This window comes from Leuciscus leuciscus (assembly GCF_965113295.1).
Source record: "Leuciscus leuciscus genome assembly, chromosome: 24".
Classification (NCBI taxonomy): Eukaryota; Metazoa; Chordata; class Actinopteri; order Cypriniformes; family Leuciscidae; genus Leuciscus; species Leuciscus leuciscus.
Window position 1 is genome coordinate 5,808,994 of NC_138723.1, and position 20,620 is coordinate 5,829,613.

A 20,620-nucleotide genomic window follows, 5' to 3' on the forward strand; every position below is an offset into this window, starting at 1 on the left:
TGCCATTAAAGAATGATGATTCATAATACACTCATCAGAGACTTTGTGTAAAACAGTGCATATATTTAATAAGATCCATACATCACACACAGAAATACATAAAAATGATTTATTGCAAAAACTGTTCAATACAAATCTGATAAAATATGTCATCCGTTTTAAATAGACAATGCAGTGCAGAAATATTGATCCCATTAGTTAATTCATTAACTAACAATGAGTATGTGCGTATGTTACAGTATTTAACATTTTTGTTAATGTTGGTTAATAAAAATACAGCTGTTTATTGTTAGTTCATGTTAGATCAGGTCCATTAACTGTTTACAGATAGAACTCTTGATTTTAATAATGTAGTAAATGTTGAAATTAACATGAAATAAGATGAATAAACTTCATCTCCAACCTTCAACTCATTTTCAAGTTTCCGTGTTCATGTTAACTAATAACTAATGTTAACAATTTGGAAACTTAAGTGTTACTGAAATATCTAAAAACTAAATATTGTCATCATTATTAGTCATGTGTTCTACATGACGCTATAGAGATTGCATTACCACAAATGCAAAGTACAACCACTGTGCAACAGGAAGTAACATTATCTATTCCAGCAGATAATATTATCTATTAAATTATTCAAACTGACTTCTAGTCAACTGAATGATAAAAAAGCAGATATTTTCTGTTGTAACTTATTAAACCTACAAATGATTTACCGTGCAAATATACATATCTTGATAACTTGTCCATTTCTGAGAGAGACTACGTCTCTCCTTTGATGGGGCTGAATGCTGTCAGTTCCCTTGAATTCTCTCATATCCATTATGTCTTGCAGAGCGACATCCCACAATACTTGGCAAAAAAAAAAAAAAAAAAAATTGAAATGTTTACTATTCTCTGAACTATAATCAGAATTTAATGATGAATTAAATGTTATATCAAAGGGGGACAAAAATAAATCTCAGCTTACCTAATGGGTATCATGGAGAGAACAGTGAAGATGCTGGACAGTATGAAGACAAACCCTGGGAAGGTGTCAAGTGTGGCCTGATAGATCTTAGTGTAGATGGGTGTGGTGACCAAGCTTGCAAGTTTGAAGGACAACTGGAGCATGACAAAGGTTATGCCTGTGGGATGAAAAGCAACTATCCGTGAAAATTTCCAAAGACATGTTTCACTAAGCTGTGGAGATCCAAACCAAAGTTTGAGGGGAGCTTGTTCAGCTTGGCATCCCATCAACCACCATAACCATGGCTTTATTTTAATCTCTTCTACATATCAGTTACACATGTTCGATGCCAACAGGGCTGATCTGTGGGTCTGATATATCAGAAGAGTAGGGGGCCCAGCACTGAGCCCTGAGGCACTCCAATATAGTTAGCTGATGGGATTTAAACGGTATGATGAGAACAATTGAACAGTTAATCTTTAGTAAAAGAACTGTATTTTAACATTGAGATAAACATTTACGAAGTGTTTTTTTCCCCATTCCAATCAGTGGTTTGACTATCAAACTCGTCAAGTAACATGATTTCAACAAACAAGTTTTTTTTTTTACATCATACTGGGGTTCGTTTATAAAATGTTGTGCGCACAGATTTGATCTTAGTGTGTGCATACACTAAAATCCATGCCAACGTTCATATTTATGAATCTTTGATGTGGAAAAGTGCTTAGTGCCACGTCAGGGTCTGAGGAGAGAACACACTTTTCCTTGTGCAAAGAGTCGGAGTACTGCAGTTATCTGAAAACAGAAGCAATTCTTGCCACTTGCGATTCTCAAGTGAAGGATTTGGACGTTGACTGGTTCTCTTTTATACGTTAATGAGATTAATTAGGCTGCGTTTATAAAGCTGAGTTCGGACACCATTCAGCTGTGCACACTTTCAAGATAATTTGCGATTTATAAATTTCACTTCTGGAAGAGAGGCGTGCACACGTCTTTTTTGTGCGTACATTTATTCTCTGAATCACACGTATGCACATTTGAGAAATGATCGTAAGATTAAATGTAGGATGGTTTCGACGCAATATTTTACAAACGAGGGCGAGGCCCACTGTTTCGAACCTTGGTTACAAAACATTTTGCCTTTGGTTAGTAAAAGGTGTCATGAAACATGTTTGGACTGAGTTTTCATTACATTTACACCATGTCTTTTACCAGTAGCCTTTAGTGTTTCAAGTGCTTTGAGTAAATCATCATTATCCCATTAGCTTACCACTGGAGTGCCTCAGGGTTCGGTGTTTGGTCCCCTTCTGTACTGATCTATAAAACTCTAGCTCACCCTGTCAAAGACAGAACTCCTTGTCACAGCTCAGCCAGCTTATTAATTTACCTCAAACTATCAATTGTGTGTACAACTGTAATCAATGACAATACGAACACCAGCTGGGTCAGTCAGAACACTGACAACATCTCAACGACCACCAGGAAAGAAATAAACATTTTACACTTGCCTGTAAAGCTACTTATTGTTACCACAAGAAAGAATTACAAATATTCTTATGGCCTCCACCTGTGAACACAGTGACACAGTTTCACTTCTCTGTTTTTGGCTGTTTTGTTTTCACTTCATTTTCTGAACACGTCAGATCAGATAGGCTTCACAGCACAGCTACATGAACATTTGAAATGTGACAAGGGTACATTGAGGTCTGAGTTTACATTTTAGAAAACGTATGCAAACTCACAACTCTTACTGACAGAATAAAGAACGGAGACCTACCATATGAGCTTCCCATGACCTGTTTGGAGAGCAGCGAGCGAATGGTGGGCATTGGAATCAGAGCGAACAGAGTGACAGAGCGAGCTAAAGAAGACAAGAACAAAACCTCAGATCAGACGACAATACCAAGTCACTGTAATAAGGCTATTTATAGAGACTTCCTGGTTTTAGCAATTTTACACTTAATGTAAATTCATGTCAATTCTTCCTTTGAGGAATTATTATTGGATTCCAATTGTGCTTTTGATAATGTGGTGTATTCTGAGTCTGACCATGTTAATGTGCTTTAATAATACTCTAGCTGTGTTGTAAGTAAACTTTAGAAATTTACTCTGTAGTAAGAGACTCAACAATTAGTATACAAGGTTCACACAATCAACACCTAACATTGGACCCAATTTATATTAGATGTCTCAAACTAAAATCGATAGACTATACTTTGTTACTTAGGTATTGTTAGGTAACTGTTGTTACATTGTATTTACATTTAAAGTAATTACATGTGTGTATTAAACTAGACCGTACCCCAACACTAAACAGACCCTTTAATCTAACCCTACCCGTATATCCCAAACTAATATAAAGTGGGACAGCAACATTATTATTAACAATATTACACATCATGCTCAAAAGATCTTTAGTCAATATAGTTAGAAATGTCATGAAACTTTGACTCATGTAATCATATTTAAGGTAGCATTCATTATTACTGATTACATTTTATGTTTTAAAATGCTTATCTATTTTATATAAAGCCTTTATACTTTGTTGTCAGGGAAATCACAAGCTTTGGTGGCTTTTTATATTAAAAATGTAATACACCTTAACACCTGAGCATGTGCACTGTTTCCAGATTTACCTTTTCTGATTCTTAATGATTGCTTATTTGCTTTTATTGAAGTCTGTTTTGATATTTTGACTTTTATAAAACTTTTATAAAACAGTGGTAACACTTTAGGGGATAAATTCTCACTATTAACTAATTGTGCATTAGCATGCATAGCTGTTTATTAGTTCTTATTAATCGAAAATCTTAATCGAAAAATAAAAGTAATGTGGAATTGTCAAATTCACATCATTTTTTTTTTTTTTTAATTAAGCAATAAGTTTATACTTAAAAAAAAAAGATATATATTGTAGGTAAACCCGTTGCCTTAAAATGATTAATTAAGTGAACTGAACACTTTTTTTAACAGGGATTCCGTGAAGCTCAAGTTGCCTAGCGTCAAGTAGCTGAGTGTTAGGCAGGCGCGGAGTTTGCGGGGGGGCAGGGGGAGCATTGCCCCCCCTGGTGAAACGGGTAATTGCATAAAAAAAAAAAAAAATTGCATTTTAAAAAAAAAAGAGATATTATAAATATTTTAAATAACACAAAACAACTAAATGGTGGTAGGTAATCTGATTTCATATAGGCCTACTGCTTTAGTAAAAAAAAAAAAAAAAAAAAAAATTCGGGGCTCTGGGTCATGTGACTTCACATCGAAAGCGACATTACGGCTCACCCCTATGCTCTCACCTGAGACCATTATCGACGCATATGCAGGACGCAAAAAACGAAAATTACTGTTGCACTAGTCTGGACAATGTCTAGGTCTGTAAGTTTTATTTCTCTGCCAAATAACTGCTTAAGCTGGAGAAACTCAACACACTGCTTTCAATATGCTGTTCAATATGTTTCAAAAGTGGAGAGTATTGTGTTCATTTTTCCCTCTCAAAATGTTTTAAATGTTTCATGAAGTACAACAAAATGCGAAATATAACTTGTTTTTTAATCACTCTCATTGCCACAATGTGTTTTGAAAAAAGGAAAGAAAAACCTTAAAAATCTTTTCGTTTTGGTTGAAGATAATATTTTAACAGTGCAAAAGTGGTCCACATTTCATTGATCCTAATTGTGTCCGAACGAAGATGCGATGCGAAGTCCAGTAGTGACGTTCTACCTGTTTACAAATATGATTGTATTGTTGTACTGTTTTTTCTTGGGTTAAAAATAAATGTGTTTATTTAGCATGTTTGTTTTGTCCATACAGTATGTGCGAGTTCCCCAATTGATAGGCCATGCAGGACCCTATGGAAGCTTGTTTCCGCCACAAAATAAAACATTTTAAAAGATAATTGCTACTTTTTATCTCACAATTGCGACATCTCGCAATTCTGACTTTATTTCTCAGAGATATAAAGTCAGAATTGCGTGAAATAAAGTCGCAATTGCGTGTTATAAAGTCAGAATTCTGACTTTTTTTTTCTCGCAATTGCGACTATCACGCAATTCTGACTTTATAACACGCAATTCTGACTTTATAACACGCAATTGCGACTTTATTTCACACAATTCTGACTTTATATCTCTGAGAAATAAAGTCAGAATTGCGAGATGTTGCAATTGTGAGATAAAAAGTCCAATTCTAAGGGAAAAAAAGACAGACTTTTTTTTTTTTTTTTGACCTCAGAATAGTTTATATCTCACAATTCTGACTTTATAACACGCAATTGCGACTTTATATCACGCAATTCTGACTTTATATCTCCCAATTGCGACTTTATATCACGCAATTCTGACTTTATATCTCCCATTTTGCGACTTTATAGGGGTCGGAATTATTATTATTTATTTATTATTCAGTGGCGGAAACAAGCTTCTATAGGTCCCAGCTGCTACAATGATCTTTTTTTTTGTTTTTTGTTTTTTGCCCCCCCTGGCTCGAATGTCAAACTCCGCCTATGGTGTTAGGCTGTAACTTACCCAAAAAGTACATTGGAGTTGTGGTCACAAATGCCATGAAATAAATCCCAACTGCGAAAGACACCATCCCGACCATGATCATGCTTTCATCTTTAACAGAACATCTAGTGAACATCTTCACACCCACAAAGCTGGTGATGAAGAGAAGGGACCCAGCCGCGTTCCCATAGCCCACCTCAGTCGCGCCCCAGTTCAGCGGGTCTTTCAGCACATACGCGGCCAACATCTCCATCCCTCCCGCCACTGCGATATCATACAAGATCCCACTGGCGAACAGCAAGGCGATGTTTATTTTATCACGGGCTTCCTGGTTTAAGATCCCAACACTTTCCCGTCGCTCATGCCTTTCTGATGCATGATCGACCCGCAGGATAATGATCGCATAGAGCAGGCAGACTAAATACAGCAGCACACTCAAAGCAGATAAAATCACTCCGTGTCTGAGATCTACACTATAGAGGTCAAATAAGTGACCAGAAGCAAGACTGCCAATGAACCCTGCGATCCCGTACACCAGCTCGGTCCTCATGATGCGCACGGACCGCTCCTCCTCCCTCGAGCTCACCGACACCAGCGCCATCACTCCGGCCCAGTAGGACGCGAACCCGCCGCACAGCCCGTAGATCACCGGCACCGCGTACAACACCTGGAGAGGCCATCCCAGCGCGATGTCCACCAGGAGCAAAGCCCTGGACACGAAGTAACCCACCAGAGGAACAGCTATTGGCACTTTCCTGTAACCTCTATCTCCAATCTTTGCCAGAATGATCGCTGGCACGATCGGCATGAACTTGAGCAGCATATTAAAGATCATGTTGAAGTTGGTAATCGCTTTCTGCTCGCTGTCCGGATCCGTGGCGTTTGCGCATCGCTCTTTAACGACCATTTGGAGAGCGGTGTCAAAAAACGAGCTGGCCACTTGGGCACAGAATACTAGAGGCGCGATGTATTTACGAAAGGACATCCTAAAGTTGATGAAAATAATAAAAACTAACAAAAAACGTGTTTGAGCAGAGTCGATACACTACAAGAGCTCAAACTCTCTGGCTGAAGCTCATCGCGTCATTCTGCTACAGGGAAGTTGCACACTGAAATACTTTCAGTGGTTAGTCACGCTTCAACCACACAATAACACACCTTATTAATAACAAATTACTGTCTAATTAACGAGGACATAAAGATTTGTTTTATAGCTATAACGTTAGCCTGCTTATATTTGCTTCTTAAAAAGTCAAAAAAGGAGAACATTTGTAGAAAGATAAATCACCATTGCATCACCAAATGATGCAATACCTGTTTGGTTTTGTGTGAACCAGTCAAACAAGATCTCAAGTAGAGCGGATTAGTCAATGGGAACTCATTCCATGTCATGAGGGATTTTTTTCTTAAAGAGATAGCCCCCCTAATAATAATGGCACTAATATAGGCTACTGAATATACTATTGGCTTTTATTCTGAAGAATGTTGGTGTTGCTCTTCTTTAAAAGTGAAGCTTCAAGTTGGACAAAATGCAAGTCTTCTGAAGTCATATAAGTTTTGTGTGAGGAAGGAACAAATTGAAATTGAACATACGTGTTTTACTTTTAAAATCCACCAGTAAATAGGCTTTTTAGGTAGCCTATATAGAGCAGATTTAAAGTGTGAAAATATAAAAGGCTGCACTCATGAGTGTAAGTCTGTAAGGCATATGCAAGTAAATGCCATATGCTCACCTTCTCTCTAATTTTGATTTGTGTAAATTCTTATACTATTACATTGTCACATATTTTGATACATTTAGAAGTCAAGGAAAGAATAGAGACGTTTTACACATTTTCTTTTTAATGAGAAAATAATTATATATGTGTGTAAGAGCGAGACTTACAATTACTATAAAACAATATAAGCAGAATATTAACATACAATAAGTGGTTAACATGTCAAAAGAGGGCTTTTGAAAGCATGATTGCATTATCACACCATATCAATATTCCCTTGGTTTCTCCGGAAGGGAACTAGAACACTCATTTAACCTTTTAAGAAAGCAATTGCAAATGGATCTGTAATAATAACTAACTATTTAAACAACAAGAGCAAACATATTTTTGGTGTTACTTCAAAGGTAAAAGTAAAAAACACTGTTTACTTGGTTCAAACTGTGGAAAAAAAAGCAATACTTGTGATTTCATTGAAGGCAAGTTTTTTTTTTTTTAAAGAACAGACTGTATTTTGTGAAACTCACAATGAAAGTAAAAATCTATTGCAACAGACGCAGTAATTATCATGCACATGGACACTGGCAAACGCTTGACTGTCTAAAGAAGGCATATATTTGTAGTTGAACACATTTGCGGTCACATTAGCGATACAAAAAAGAAAAAAAAAGAAAATTAAATTTCACGAGCTAAACGGTCCATCGTCAATAGTGAGGCAATACACAAAGCACCCGCTCACAGAAGTCATAACTGAATTTGCATAACTGAATTTGCATAACGTAAAAGCGAATAAAATCTGCATGTGGAAATTTTTCGTCCTAATGCAAAGCTCCCTATAGGCTACTATGGAAGCTTATTTGCCACACAATAAAAATAAAAACGTAATTGCGGTAATAACATTTTATCTTACAAATACAATATATAGGCTATAAATAAAAAAAATTACTCACAATTTCGCAATTCTGATTTTTTTTCTTCTCAGAATTGCGAGTTTACAGGCTATCTGGTATTTCGGACTTTATAACTCGCAATTGCGGGTTTATGTCTCACAATTCGTAGAAACAAATCTGAACTGTGAAATATAAAGTTACAATTCTGAGAAATAAAGTCGCAATTCTGAGAAAAAGTCAATTCTGGAATTTTTTCCCCTCACAAATTTATATCGACAAAAGCTCACATTTCTGAAATTTTTCTGGCAATAGCGAATCATTCTCACAATTCTGAGAATAAAAAGTTGTGAGATATAAACTCGCAACTTTATTATTCCGAAACGGAAACAAGCTTCCATACAATCTGTTCCTATTCGAAAGACTGTAGGCTATATCAGACATCACACAATTTCACAAATTCATAACTATTTTACGTAATTGGTGGCTAATTCATACGAATTCATACGATATTTAAACGCCAATGGCGGTTAAGTTTCGGGGCGGGTTAGGGGTGGTCCTTCATGAGTTTCCTTTAAAAATGCACATTTTTGGTCGATTCAAAACGTACAAATTCATATGAAATCACCACCCCGTAAAATAGTTATGTTTTCCTGTAAGATCCGGTAGGAAATTTCGCTGAACAACGGTAAAGGTGTGAGTAAAATCTGTGGATTAAATCTAGTCATTTCAATAAGAATTTACACAATCGAGAATTTGCAACGGGTTCAAACTGGTCACGAATTCACCGCATTTACCAACAGAAATCTGCTTGGTTTGAAAGTGACTTCTGTATCACTACACTATTGACAATAAACAATCGAGATTTCCCCAGATGTCCTCAAAGGCTGATGCTTTACACATCAACAACTGCAACATTGCTCCATTCCTAATGGTTCCTTTTTCCTCGGGTATTGTACATTGAAAGCAATTTTGGCCACCATCCTATGCCGTAGGAATCCTGTTATATTACAGATTTGAACATTGGCTTGTTTCTTATAACTTAACATCATGAGGTAAAACAACCTTTTTTGTCCATTTCCCATACATTATAGTACAAAAGCATGCCATCTTTAGTGAACTAAAGCTGGCTTTACATTTCATTTGAATGCTGCACATTTCGTGATGCAAAACCTGTCCGCATCACGGTCAATACTTTAACTACTCTGTGCTAGAAATGTCACCTATAGCACCTAAACAAACTAATGAAAACCTCTGAAAATGCATATAATATCATATGGCGTACTTGGCCCTCAAATACACACAACACAGTATATATGAATAAATGTGCAGTAATAGTACTAAACACCAGTCTTTTTTTTTTTTCAAAACTATTTTCCATTTATAGGAACACTGCATATATCTCACTGATCAAATAAAAATATTTCCCCCTTATAAAATTCAAATTATTTGTTCACCAACATTAATCATCTCATATCAAAGAGTCCAAGTAAAAATCCAACATCCTGCTCTGAGTAAAACTGATGGTCTTCACACAATCTCACATTAAGCATCAAAACAACTGGACACCTAAGAAAGTCAGTATCCAGAGATCAACAAACATCTGTTTTCATCCTTTAAATAAAGTTGATGCACCTTCTGCAGAAACATTTATAATTCTGAATAGGTGTAACTTTATATGACACCCACACATTATAATAATGCATAACTGTTATAGAGTTTCTAGTTTGTCTTTTTTTTTGCCTGCAATTTGAGAAACTATGCAATATATACCACTCTTAACCAGAGACTACAAATACTTCATGTACTCATTAAAGGACAGCAGTCCATTAAATACTTTTTTCTTTGTAATACTATATATATTATATGTGGAGTATACAAAACATCAAAGCCACGTTGTTGAATGATGCTCGTGGGATTGTCTTCATTTATGGCTTGATAAATGCATCAGGCCGAAGGCAAAAATGAGAAGTCAAAGATTAAATCTAGAGAGTGTTCATGTTTTAGTCCTCTTTGTTTCCGTCACGCTGCATGTCCATTACTGATGTCAGTGACCTGTAGGCCTATAGATGCTTGTTCTTGCACCGTACATCCTTTATATTGCCAAAAAAACAACAACCAAAAAACAATAAAAAATAAAAATAAAAAAAAATTAAAAAAATTCATTCCAACATTTCAGACATTAATTTGTACATTTGTAGCAATATATTTTTTAACTGTGTTAAATAATGGTATTGTGTTTACAATTCCTGCTGGTAATGGCTTTAAAAATGCCAAAAAGAGAAATTATGATTAATTTAAAAATCAACTAAGCAATTAAGCACAGTGAAGTCTTGCATATTTAAGCTATCTTTATCATTCATATTATTGTTCTTTTCTTCATTTTTTGCATTAAAGTGCCCCTACTATGCTTTTTTTCCAGATATTACCTTTCATGTAGTGTGTTATATCGCTGTTTGTGAATGTAAAAGGTCTTCAAAGTTTCAAAGATCAAAGTGCCGATAAATAAAGTTAAAGTCATTTAATCTCCCAAATTAAATGATTCTGAACTGCCTAAAACGAGTCGTTAGATATTCCAGTCTTACTTACTCAAACCTATGTAGGGTTGTAACATATTTGCATAATGCCAGGCTATGCTCTTCATTGGCTGAACTTGAACAACATCTACTTTGACCCTCAAAGTTCAGATATGATAATGAATGTTTGGCTGTAAGCTGTCGACCAATCACAACAGACTGGGTCATCTGACCAATCAGAGCAGAGTAAACCAATTACAACAGACTGGGCCATCTGACCAATCAGAGCAGAGTAGACCAATCACAACAGACTGGGCCATCTGACCAATCAGAGAAGAGTAGAGTCTCAGAAAGAGGGGTTTAGAGAGTCTGAATGTTTTATCGAACCATTGCAGACATTGTGAGAAAAGAGCAGGTACTGAAATGTATATTATGAGAAAATTAAAGATTAAAGTGTTTTTTGACCTTTGATGCAAGTAAACCTGTTGTAGGAGACGTCCAAAACAAGATTAGGAACCTTTAAAATAACACAACAGGGGCACTTTAAAGGCACTGCTTTTGCTGTTCTGCCCAACACAACACACAACACAACACAACATAAACATTCCCAAAAACATCTACATCATCCATTAAATGTTCTGCACCACACTATGTCTGATGCTATTACTTCAAGCCAAACACAGGTGCCTTCAACCGCAAACCGCAATAACATCCCAAAGCTTCATTTCACATACATTTCCTGTGTTTTGTCAATGGAGAATTCACCCGCTGCCTATAAAAAGCCAAGACCACCTCTGCAAGTTATTACCAGCTCTGCTTCGATGTATTGTTATGTTGGTCTGGGTGAAGAGTTTGCTCTTACAGATCTCAAGTCTTTCAAGGTTATATGTCTGTGCCCTACTTTCATTTGTCCACCTCATTAAAGTTTCTCTCTGAACAATATGGCAATATTAGGAGAATTATTTGAGTTCCTTTCTCTATAGGCTGCAGTCGAGATCATGTGAAAATGTAATTAACAGGAAACCAAAAAGCAGTATTTCGCCCTTTCGGACACTGCAAGACACAACGTGTAAAGTTGAAATGTCAATAATCTAGCATGAAATCAGATTCATCCAATCTCCTTCAACTAATATCAAAGTATTATCCAATTTTTTTCATTATTTTCCCATGTCCTTAGCTGCACGGTAATATCTTTATGTTTGGGAAGTATAAATGCAATGTGGTCTTCACACTAATCTGATTTGCTAAGTTGTAACATTAATGCCAAAAATCCCAAAGTCTCAAAAAATGTGATACTTGTCTTTGCACATCCCACTTTCTTCAAACGTATCAGCACAAAAGAAAAAAGCTATATCTTAGTAGTGGAAATGTAAAGTGTTATAGTATCTCTGGTCTTCACTGTCGAGAGAAAGTTATGTCCCGTTTGTTCTCCAGAAACAGAGAGAACAAATCCTCAGAGAGGGGTGAATTCCCAATAAATACTTGTGTTTGTCCTGTTGCACATTATCCCTCTGTTTTCTCTCTTTCTCGTTTTCTTTTCAGTATAGAAAGAAGGTTTAGTTTACTCTTCCTCCTCTTCCTCCTCCTCCTCCTCATCTTCCTCAACCTCATCCTGGTTGGCGTAGATTCCTGCTTCCCACCGGATGGCCATGTTACTTTTTCTGCGAGTGACACGCGTTGCCTCCAGAACCTGAAGATAAACATAAAAATGGCTGTTATTCAAAGTTGTTTCATATGATATAATGATATATTCACCACAGTGATAATAGAAAACATGTTAAGAAGAAGTTTCCCGGTAACACGGTCCACTTTAGACACACTCTACTAACTATAAGTAGCTTTGCAACTACATGTCAACTAAGACCCTGTTTACTCCTGGTATTAAGATGCGTTTGGTCGATCGGATCACGAGTGGACGAGGGAGACACATTCCTGTTTATACCTGGTGTTTTAATCCGTCTCTTTTGTCCACTTTAGACCAATTCTGTCCTGATTTCTTCGAGGGGAGGGTCTATGGGCGGGTGAATGTATGGGTTCCCTTTCAAGGGAACTCGGGTTGCGTCGAAACTGACGCTATGGGGAACGCTTTGCGTGATGACGTCTTGAAGCACATGTAAAATCAGTCCAATGGTGTGGCGGAACGTCAGAGGCGGGTGACGTCACGTACCAGGAAGCTATAAAAGCCGGCCCGAAACTGAAAACGAAAGCTTTCTGAGTCTTCAGTTGCGCTCTGTGTGAAATCTGTCTCTGTATATTTGGTGTTGTCTGTCTATATCATATATATATATATATTCAGTATGGCGAGCAAGCAGCAGTATAGGTTGTGTGTGCACCCCTGCCCGCGTTATTTAACGGGTGGGGACACTCACATCCTTTGTGTTGTTTGTTTGGGAGAGGAGCATGCCCAGTCAGCACTCGAGGGTGCTGGCTGTGAGCATTGTGACGCGCTGCCTTTGCGTACGCTCCGATCCCGCCTGGCGTTCTTCCAGAGCGCTCAGGATCGCGTTCCCCAGGGCTCTGGTCCCGCCGCTGCCGAGGCACGGCGTCGATCACAGACCTGGGGTTCGCAAATGGATCTATCAGTTGATGTTGAGACGGGCTCTGCCTTATCTCAGCCTCCTTCTGATAGATCCAGTGCCTCTCATCAGGGTGTGGAAGCACGCGTTGCGGTTTCTTCCCCCCCGATGGAGGCACCAATACTGCAATTGTCCAGCTCTGAGGAGTTGGACGTTGTTAGTATTGACGCTGAGTCTGAGGATTCGCCACCTCAGTCTCATGCGTTTGAGGAATTGCTTGATGTTATCACTAGAGCTGTCGAGCGATTATCTATTGAGTGGCCAGAAGATAGGCAGGGCGCTCGTTCGAAAAGCAAGCTCGACGAGCGTTTCCTGCCATCTCGTGCACAGCCTCAGCGCAGGAGCCTTCCGTTTTTCCCCGATCTCCACACCGAGGTGTCGAGATCGTGGGGGAAACCAGTGTCATATAGAGTGTATACTGCACAAACATCTCACTATTCCACCATTCACAATTATAAAGAGCATGGTTATGGGGAGATGCCGAAGGTGGAAGAGACGCTCGCGAGCTATCTCTCTCCAGCAACGGCATCTTCTCTGAAGGCTCCTGCACTTCCATCCAAGCCAGTAAAATTTACATCTTCCCTGATTCATAAAGCTTATGCCGCCGCCGGCCAAGCTGCAGCGTGTTTGCACACAATGTCTTTAATGCAAGCATACCAGGCTGAATTATTGGGTGATTCTGAGGAGGGCGGGGGTATTAGTTCTGATACGGTGTCTGAACTACGTAGAGCCACAGATTTGTCTCTCAGGGCCACCAAGGAGACGGCTAAATCCATCGGCCGCTCTATGGCAGCCCTGGTGGCCACTGAGAGGCATCTGTGGCTCAATCTTAGTGATATAAAGGACAAAGAGAAACATGTTCTTTTAGATGCACCGGTTTCCACTAAAGGGGTCGCTCATCTCAAGGTCTGTGGGAAGACCATCATCGTTCCTGGCATATCAATCGCCTAGAGATGTTAGCTGTCTTCCGGGCTCTGAGGAGCTTTATCACAGATCTCAGGGGACACCATGTGTTAGTGCATACGGACAACACGTCGGTAGTCGCCTATATCAACCACCAAGGGGGTTTGCGCTCGCGCCCATTATCCAATCTGGCACGCCATATCCTCTTGTGGTCCCAGGGGAAGTTGCTGTCACTCAGGGCAGCCTACATCCCCGGGGTCCAGAATATAGGAGCAGACACTCTGTCGAGACAGGGGCCGAGGCCCGGGGAATGGAGGCTCCACCCCGAGGTGGTGGAGCTGATATGGAGGGAGTTTGGCCAAGCACAAGTGGATCTGTTTGCGTCTCGAGAGATGTCTCACTGTCCACTTTGGTTCTCCCTCACGCATCCAGCTCCTCTGGGACTGGATGCTATGGTACAGACGTGGCCGAGGCTACGTCTGTACGCCTTTCCCCCAGTTGCTCTGCTCCCGGGAGTTCTGGAGAGAGTTCGCAGGGACCGGGTTTGCCTGCTTCTTATAGCCCCGCGCTGGCCGGGCAGAGTATGGTTTCCCGATCTTGTGTCCCTCCTCGACGGGCATCCTCTGGAGCTTCCTGTCAGGAGGGACCTTCTGTCCCAAGCAGGGGGCTCGATTTTTCACCCCCGACCGGAACTGTGGAACCTGTGGGCTTGGCCTCTGAGGGGGCCCAGCTCATAGAGTCAGGTCTCTCAACTGAGGTTGTTGAGACCATTCTACAGTCCAGAGCTCCCTCCACGAGGAAACTTTATGCCCTGAAGTGGAGAGTATTCACTTCTTGGTGTAGTGACCATCGGTTGGATCCAGTCAACTGCCCAATTGGTACAGTTCTGGAGTTCCTGCAGGATCGGTTCACTGCAGGTCTGACCCCGTCCACCTTAAAGGTTTATGTGGTGGCTATAGGTGCTTACTACATTCCTTTGGGTGGAATGTCTGTGGGGAAAGACCCTCTGGTATCTCGTTTCCTTCGTGGCACTTGGAGGCTGAGGCCTGCAGTTCGCTCTAGGGTGCCACCTTGGGATTTGTCCATTGCGCTGCAAGGCCTTTCCCTGGCCCCCTTTGAGCCTATTGAGGAGGTTCCTGAGAAATTCTTGACTTTGAAAGCTCTGTTCCTTCTAGCCATTTCTTCTCTAAAGAGAATAGGGGATCTCCAAGCGTTGTCGGTTGCTCCGTCATGCTTGGAGTTTGCTCCGGGTATGGTCAAAGCTTTTCTTCATCCTAGACCGGGCTATATCCCCAAGGTCCCCACTAATGTGGCTAGACCTATTGTTCTGCAGGCCTTCTGTCCTCCTCCTTTTCAAAATGCGGACCAGGAGGCGAATAATTTGCTTTGCCCTGTTCGGGCGTTAGACACATATGTCCACAGAGCTGCCCTGTGGCGAAAAAGCGATCAACTGTTTGTATGCTTTGGGTCCCCTAACAAGGGAGGTCCAGTGTCTAAGCAAAGGATGAGCAAGTGGGTGGTTGAGGCTATCTCACTTGCTTATGAGGCGGCTGGGCAGCCTTCTCCTTTGGCTGTCTGGTCGCACTCTACTAGGAGTATGGCGGCCTCTAAGGCCCTTATATCAGGAGTATCTTTGCAGGACGTTTGTGATGCGGCAGGCTGGTCCTCACCGCACACCTTCGTCAGGTTCTACTCTTTAGACCTAGACTCTACTCCAGGGTCTCAGGTTTTGTCTTCCTAGTGCTGCGCACTTGATTTCACACAGGACAGACATTTGTAGCTATGGTGGCGTTGGTATAGACGTTCCCCATAGCGTCAGTTTCGACGCAACGCGAGTTCCCTTGAAAGGGAACGCCTCGGTTACGACTGTAACCTCGGTTCCCTGAAGAGGGAACGAGCGTTGCGTCGCCTTGCCATATCTCCTTCATGCCTGTCAGCACGACTTCAGACTCTACGTAGCTTTCGTTTTCTGTTTCGGGCCGGCTTTTATAGCTTCCTGGTACGTGACGTCACCCGCCTCTGACGTTCCGCCACACCATTGGACTGATTTTACATGTGCTTCAAGACGTCATCACGCAAAGCGTTCCCCATAGCGTCAGTTTCGACGCAACGCTCGTTCCCTCTTCAGGGAACCGAGGTTACAGTCGTAACCGAGGTGTTTTCCAGATCTTTTGATCTAATGGACAAAATAAGCTCACGCAATTTACAAATGAACGCAACCGGAGACGACGGAGAAACACACGGAGGCTCTGACAGCCGAAGACCAGCCGAATGCTGTGAGTGTGTGTTAGAAATCAGGAATGATGAGAGAACATTGTGCTTGGTTTGTTTTTCATCATCAAACCAAACTTGGGTCTTAAGTCCCGTCTGGCTAGAGCGTTTCCCATAATGTTCACGCGTTAGGTCAGTAGACGGAGATAAAGACGGTCTTTAGTGGATGTTTGAACACATTCGACCACATGAGTGTTTACAGTAGGCTACGAAAGCAATCCGGTTGAATGCGTTTTCGACTACCTCTGGAAGTGGTCAAAAGTAGACAAGCTCAAAGCGTTTTAGACCCTGTTTACACCTGTATTAGCGTCGTCCACTTGTGATCCGATCGACCAAACGCATCTTAATACCAGGAGTAAACAGGGCCTGACTCTCATTAGAGTATTAGTAGACTGTCTGCTTAATATCTGCTAACTCTTTTATTGTGATGCTCCTCAACAGACATTATACTGACTGTAAGTAACTTTGCAACTACATGTCAACTTACTCTACTAACCCAAACCAAACAGGCTACTAATACTCTGAGAGTTAGTTGACATGTAGTTGCAAAGTTACTTATAGTTAGTGAGAATGTCTAACATGGACCATCGAAATAGTGTAACCGAATTTCCCTTGTTTCATCAACATTAACTTGTGTTAACTTAAAAAGTTGTTTTATCAGTCCCACTTTATATTGAGTGTCTTTAACTATTATGTACCTACATTCAATTTAATAATTTGATACAATGCTCTGGTATACATACACGATTTCACACTGTACTTATCTTTAAAAATACCTTCATGCACTTACATCTATAATTACACCGTTGACCTTCCCTTACTCCTTAACCCACACCACCAAACCTGTCCTTAATCTTACTCCTATCCCAACTCAATAGCAGTTAGTTGTTTTGCAATACATCAATAAAATAAGTACAATGCACCAAAAACATTGATCCCCCCGATGCACATTGTAGTTAATGACACCTTTTTATAAAGTGTGACAGTTTTATCTTCATATTATAACTTGAATCATGATTTTTCTTAGAAAATATGTGATCTGAGCTCTAAAATGTAAAGTATGTTGTAGAAGGGCAGGGAGATATGAGATTTTACTTTACCATACTAAACCGTGTTAGATAAGCAGACTACATTATTTACACTGAGAACAAAAAAAAGGAGTAAAGCCAATATCAATGATTTAGTTAGAAGAGCTTTAACAAAATATATCAATACGCATGTGCAAACATATACATCAGATGGACCGCTTTAGACCCCACCTGTTCCAAACAGTTTCATGCTGGGTTTGGGTCTGACTGTCCAAAACAGCTTTAGATATAAACACCACAACACACAATACAAGTGCAAACACAGCATGAAAGCAGAAACAATAAAGCAGAAAAGAGAACAGTCATGCTGTTTCAAAAGTAAAAACTGGTGCCAAGTGTTACACCCATTGTGTCTAATTCCAACGAACCTAAATGTCCAATCCGAAGTTCTCAAATAACTTGAACATTATGTCAAATATACAATACAAAAAGCTGAAATATTAGGAGTCTGAATGGAGGTGGTAAAATGCTCAAATGAAGACTGGACATTGTAAGTTCGTAGTTCTTTGACACGAGATTCATGTGAATTGATAGTGGCACTGCACTGATCATGTAGGTGCAAATACTTTGACTATAGTTCAAAATGTGAATCCATATGTAATGAATGACGCAATGATTCGACACAAAAGACAATTATTTCTTGAAAACACATTATATGTGTCAAAGTATTCGGCACGGCTACAACTCCCCACGTTAAAACATGCAACAACACAAATGAAGGCACAATGAACTTTGAAGCAAGCATTGTACAAGTACCTCAGTTGTAACTGAGCGGACATACTGACAAGAGGGAAAGAGGAAGAATTAGTCAATGTGCAAACACTTGCTATTGTGTAGAGAACAGCTTGTGAAAGTAGATCAACTTCCATATGAATACTGGTCATGTTCATATATTTTACTTTTTATATACTGTATACAGATCATATTGGCTCAATACTCTGTGCTTATTGCTGATTGCACTTGAAATAACTGGTATTTTTCAAAGAGCATGAACTATATATATCTATTTCATTTATTGACCATTACAGGCGTTTGTTTCCTGAGTTTAGAGTTTACTACAACTGACACATGTATTTCTATATTTAGATTTGTGGTTAACCAATTTTAACATTTTGATTTATTTAATTTTTTTGTCAATGGCGCATTCTGAAGCTTAATATATTTGGTCCACCCCTACCTCAAATATTTGGTTACACCCTTCCCTAAGCTAAAATAAGCATGAATTTGTATTGTTTTATCTGTAATTTGTAAGGCCTTGAGGAAATATCCAATTTATAAATATTTGGCTATTTTACTTGGCAAACTTACAAGTGCACCATTGTCATGGATTTATTTCACAATGGTCAGAGACCAATATTGTTACCACTACTGTGGTTCCAAAGCCATTGTTTTTTTACTTAGTCTGCATTATAATAACAGAATGTGATACTGTCAGTGCAGCCAAGTTGCAAAAGACCCGCACTTAGTTGTTTGTTCTCCAAATAATAGCTTTTAGAGGAAATGTGTTGTTGATATCTGAGAAAGCAAAAGGGGAAAGACTGTGGTTGATATGAAACAGCGAGTCCTCCATAGGCATTTGATGGTGGTTTGTCATGTGGCACACATCTTTATGGATTCAGTTTCTAAATGAGCTGGAAAATCCCTTTTCTCACTCTCTTAGCATGAGATGAAAAAGACGAACTATGTTTCTGATGCAAGTCATAGCTATGGTATTTTAGCAGTTAGGAATCACTAATTCCAAACAGACCATTAAAGTGAAATTCAACGTTTTGATTGTAAATGGTTTGCGGATGGATGTCTGAGAGATCTAGTGCAGGAAGAGTCCACAGACAATTCATTAGGCCATAAAATATCACATTCTAAGCTAACCATAAGAGACTTACACTGCTGTCCTCAGCTTTCTCTCTGCGCTTGACTTTGTGAGTCTCGAAGTCCTCCATCAGAGTCTGCATGAAGTTCTTGGTCCGCTGTCCTCCTCCAGAGTCGTCGCTGCCCAGATCAGACAGAGGCGAGGGCAGAGCTCCTTCTGAAGAGCAGGGCGATACTGGAGGAACCGGACGGACCTTCTCAATCTTACCTGCAGACAGACCAATACACACTTATACACACCATAAGAAATCATTGCTCTACTACAGTAAAAGACCTGGGTGTTATATTTGACAGCAACTTGTCTTTTGAAAATCATATTTCTTGTCTTCCTCCTCAGAAACGTTGCTAAGCTCCGGAACATGTGATCTGTTTCTGATGCAGAGAAGTTAGTTCATGCATTCATGACCTCTAGACTAGATTACTGTAATGCATTACTAGCTGGTTGTCCGGCATCCTCAATAAATAATCTACAATTAGTCCAAAATGTTCTTACCAGGTCAAGAAAATATGATCATATAACACCAATTTTATCATCTCTACACTGGTTACCTATTAAGTTCTGTATCGATTATAAAGTATTGCCACTGACCTACAAGGCCCTAAACGGTTCAACTCCTGTGAATTTAACCGATCTTCTATCGCCCTACAATCCATCACGCTCTTTAAGACCACAAAACTCTGAGCGTCTGGTAGTACCTAGGATATCTAAGTCCACTAAAGGAGGGAGAGCATTTTCACATTTGGCTCCTAAACTCTGGAATAGCCTTCCTAATAATGTTCGGAGCTCAGACTCACCAGTTTAAATCTAGATTAAAGATGCATCTCTTTAGCCTAGCATTCACATAATGGATCTCATAACCTTGTACTCCAGTTATATCAGATCAAATGCACATGGTTATTGTTTCTTAATGTTATGAACAGCAGCTATGCTAGTTACTTTCCATTTGCTTTTCTGTTTTATCTCGAGATGCCCATCCTAATGTAACTAGAGTACGTCAGCTCCAGTTTGAATCCAGCATCTTATGAAGACTTCAGATGCCCCAACACCAGTGAAGAGATGCTTTGAGACTCCAACTCCTGCGAGGACTTCAGATGATGCAAACTCTGAATCAACATGCACCAATGCTACATTTTTTTATTTATTGTAATCATTATGTTCACAGCTTGTAATAATTACTATAATGAGCTCATTGTTTCTGCCTTAGATTAATACATTGTTAGTCTAACTGAGCGATTTGTAGATTTATTTGAAGATTTATTTGAAGTTTTGAATCCCACCTTAGAGAGAATTGTTAATGTACACCCTGGTATGAGTGGTGTGTCAAAATTTTACAAATTACTCCTAGAAAA

The 20,620-nt window shown here is 39.5% G+C and overlaps 2 protein-coding genes across 8 annotated transcripts in view; both read right to left on the reverse strand.

The window, feature by feature from the left end:
- Nucleotides 1–95: 95 nt before the first annotated feature.
- slc46a2 (solute carrier family 46 member 2) lies at nucleotides 96–8,011 on the reverse strand. Of its 2 annotated transcripts, XM_082157688.1 has the most exons (4): nucleotides 5,467–6,844; nucleotides 2,724–2,807; nucleotides 968–1,124; nucleotides 96–849 (listed from the first exon to the last, which is right to left on the reverse strand). In XM_082157688.1, exons 1-4 carry the CDS (start codon nucleotides 6,428–6,430, stop codon nucleotides 792–794), a joined length of 1,263 nt encoding a protein of 420 aa, XP_082013814.1. In that variant the 5' UTR covers nucleotides 6,431–6,844; the 3' UTR covers nucleotides 96–791. The 2 variants fall into 2 exon arrangements, with proteins under 2 accessions (XP_082013814.1, XP_082013815.1); XM_082157689.1 differs by lacking the exons at nucleotides 96–849; nucleotides 968–1,124; nucleotides 2,724–2,807 and adding an exon at nucleotides 3,876–3,932 and having other exon boundaries at nucleotides 5,438–8,011.
- Nucleotides 8,012–8,148: 137 nt separating this feature from the next.
- palm2akap2 (PALM2 and AKAP2 fusion) overlaps nucleotides 8,149–20,620 on the reverse strand; it is a 246,809-nt gene continuing 234,337 nt past the window's right edge. For 5 of the 6 annotated variants that reach the window (XM_082157648.1, XM_082157646.1, XM_082157649.1 and 2 more), the window contains 3 exons: nucleotides 19,285–19,478; nucleotides 18,158–18,181; nucleotides 8,149–12,253 (listed from right to left, as the gene is read on the reverse strand). In XM_082157648.1, coding sequence (XP_082013774.1) covers nucleotides 12,125–12,253; nucleotides 18,158–18,181; nucleotides 19,285–19,478 — 347 coding nt within the window. In that variant the 3' untranslated portion in view covers nucleotides 8,149–12,124. The remainder of the gene's footprint in view (nucleotides 12,254–18,157; nucleotides 18,182–19,284; nucleotides 19,479–20,620) is intronic. The other variant, XM_082157647.1, reaches the window with a different exon arrangement.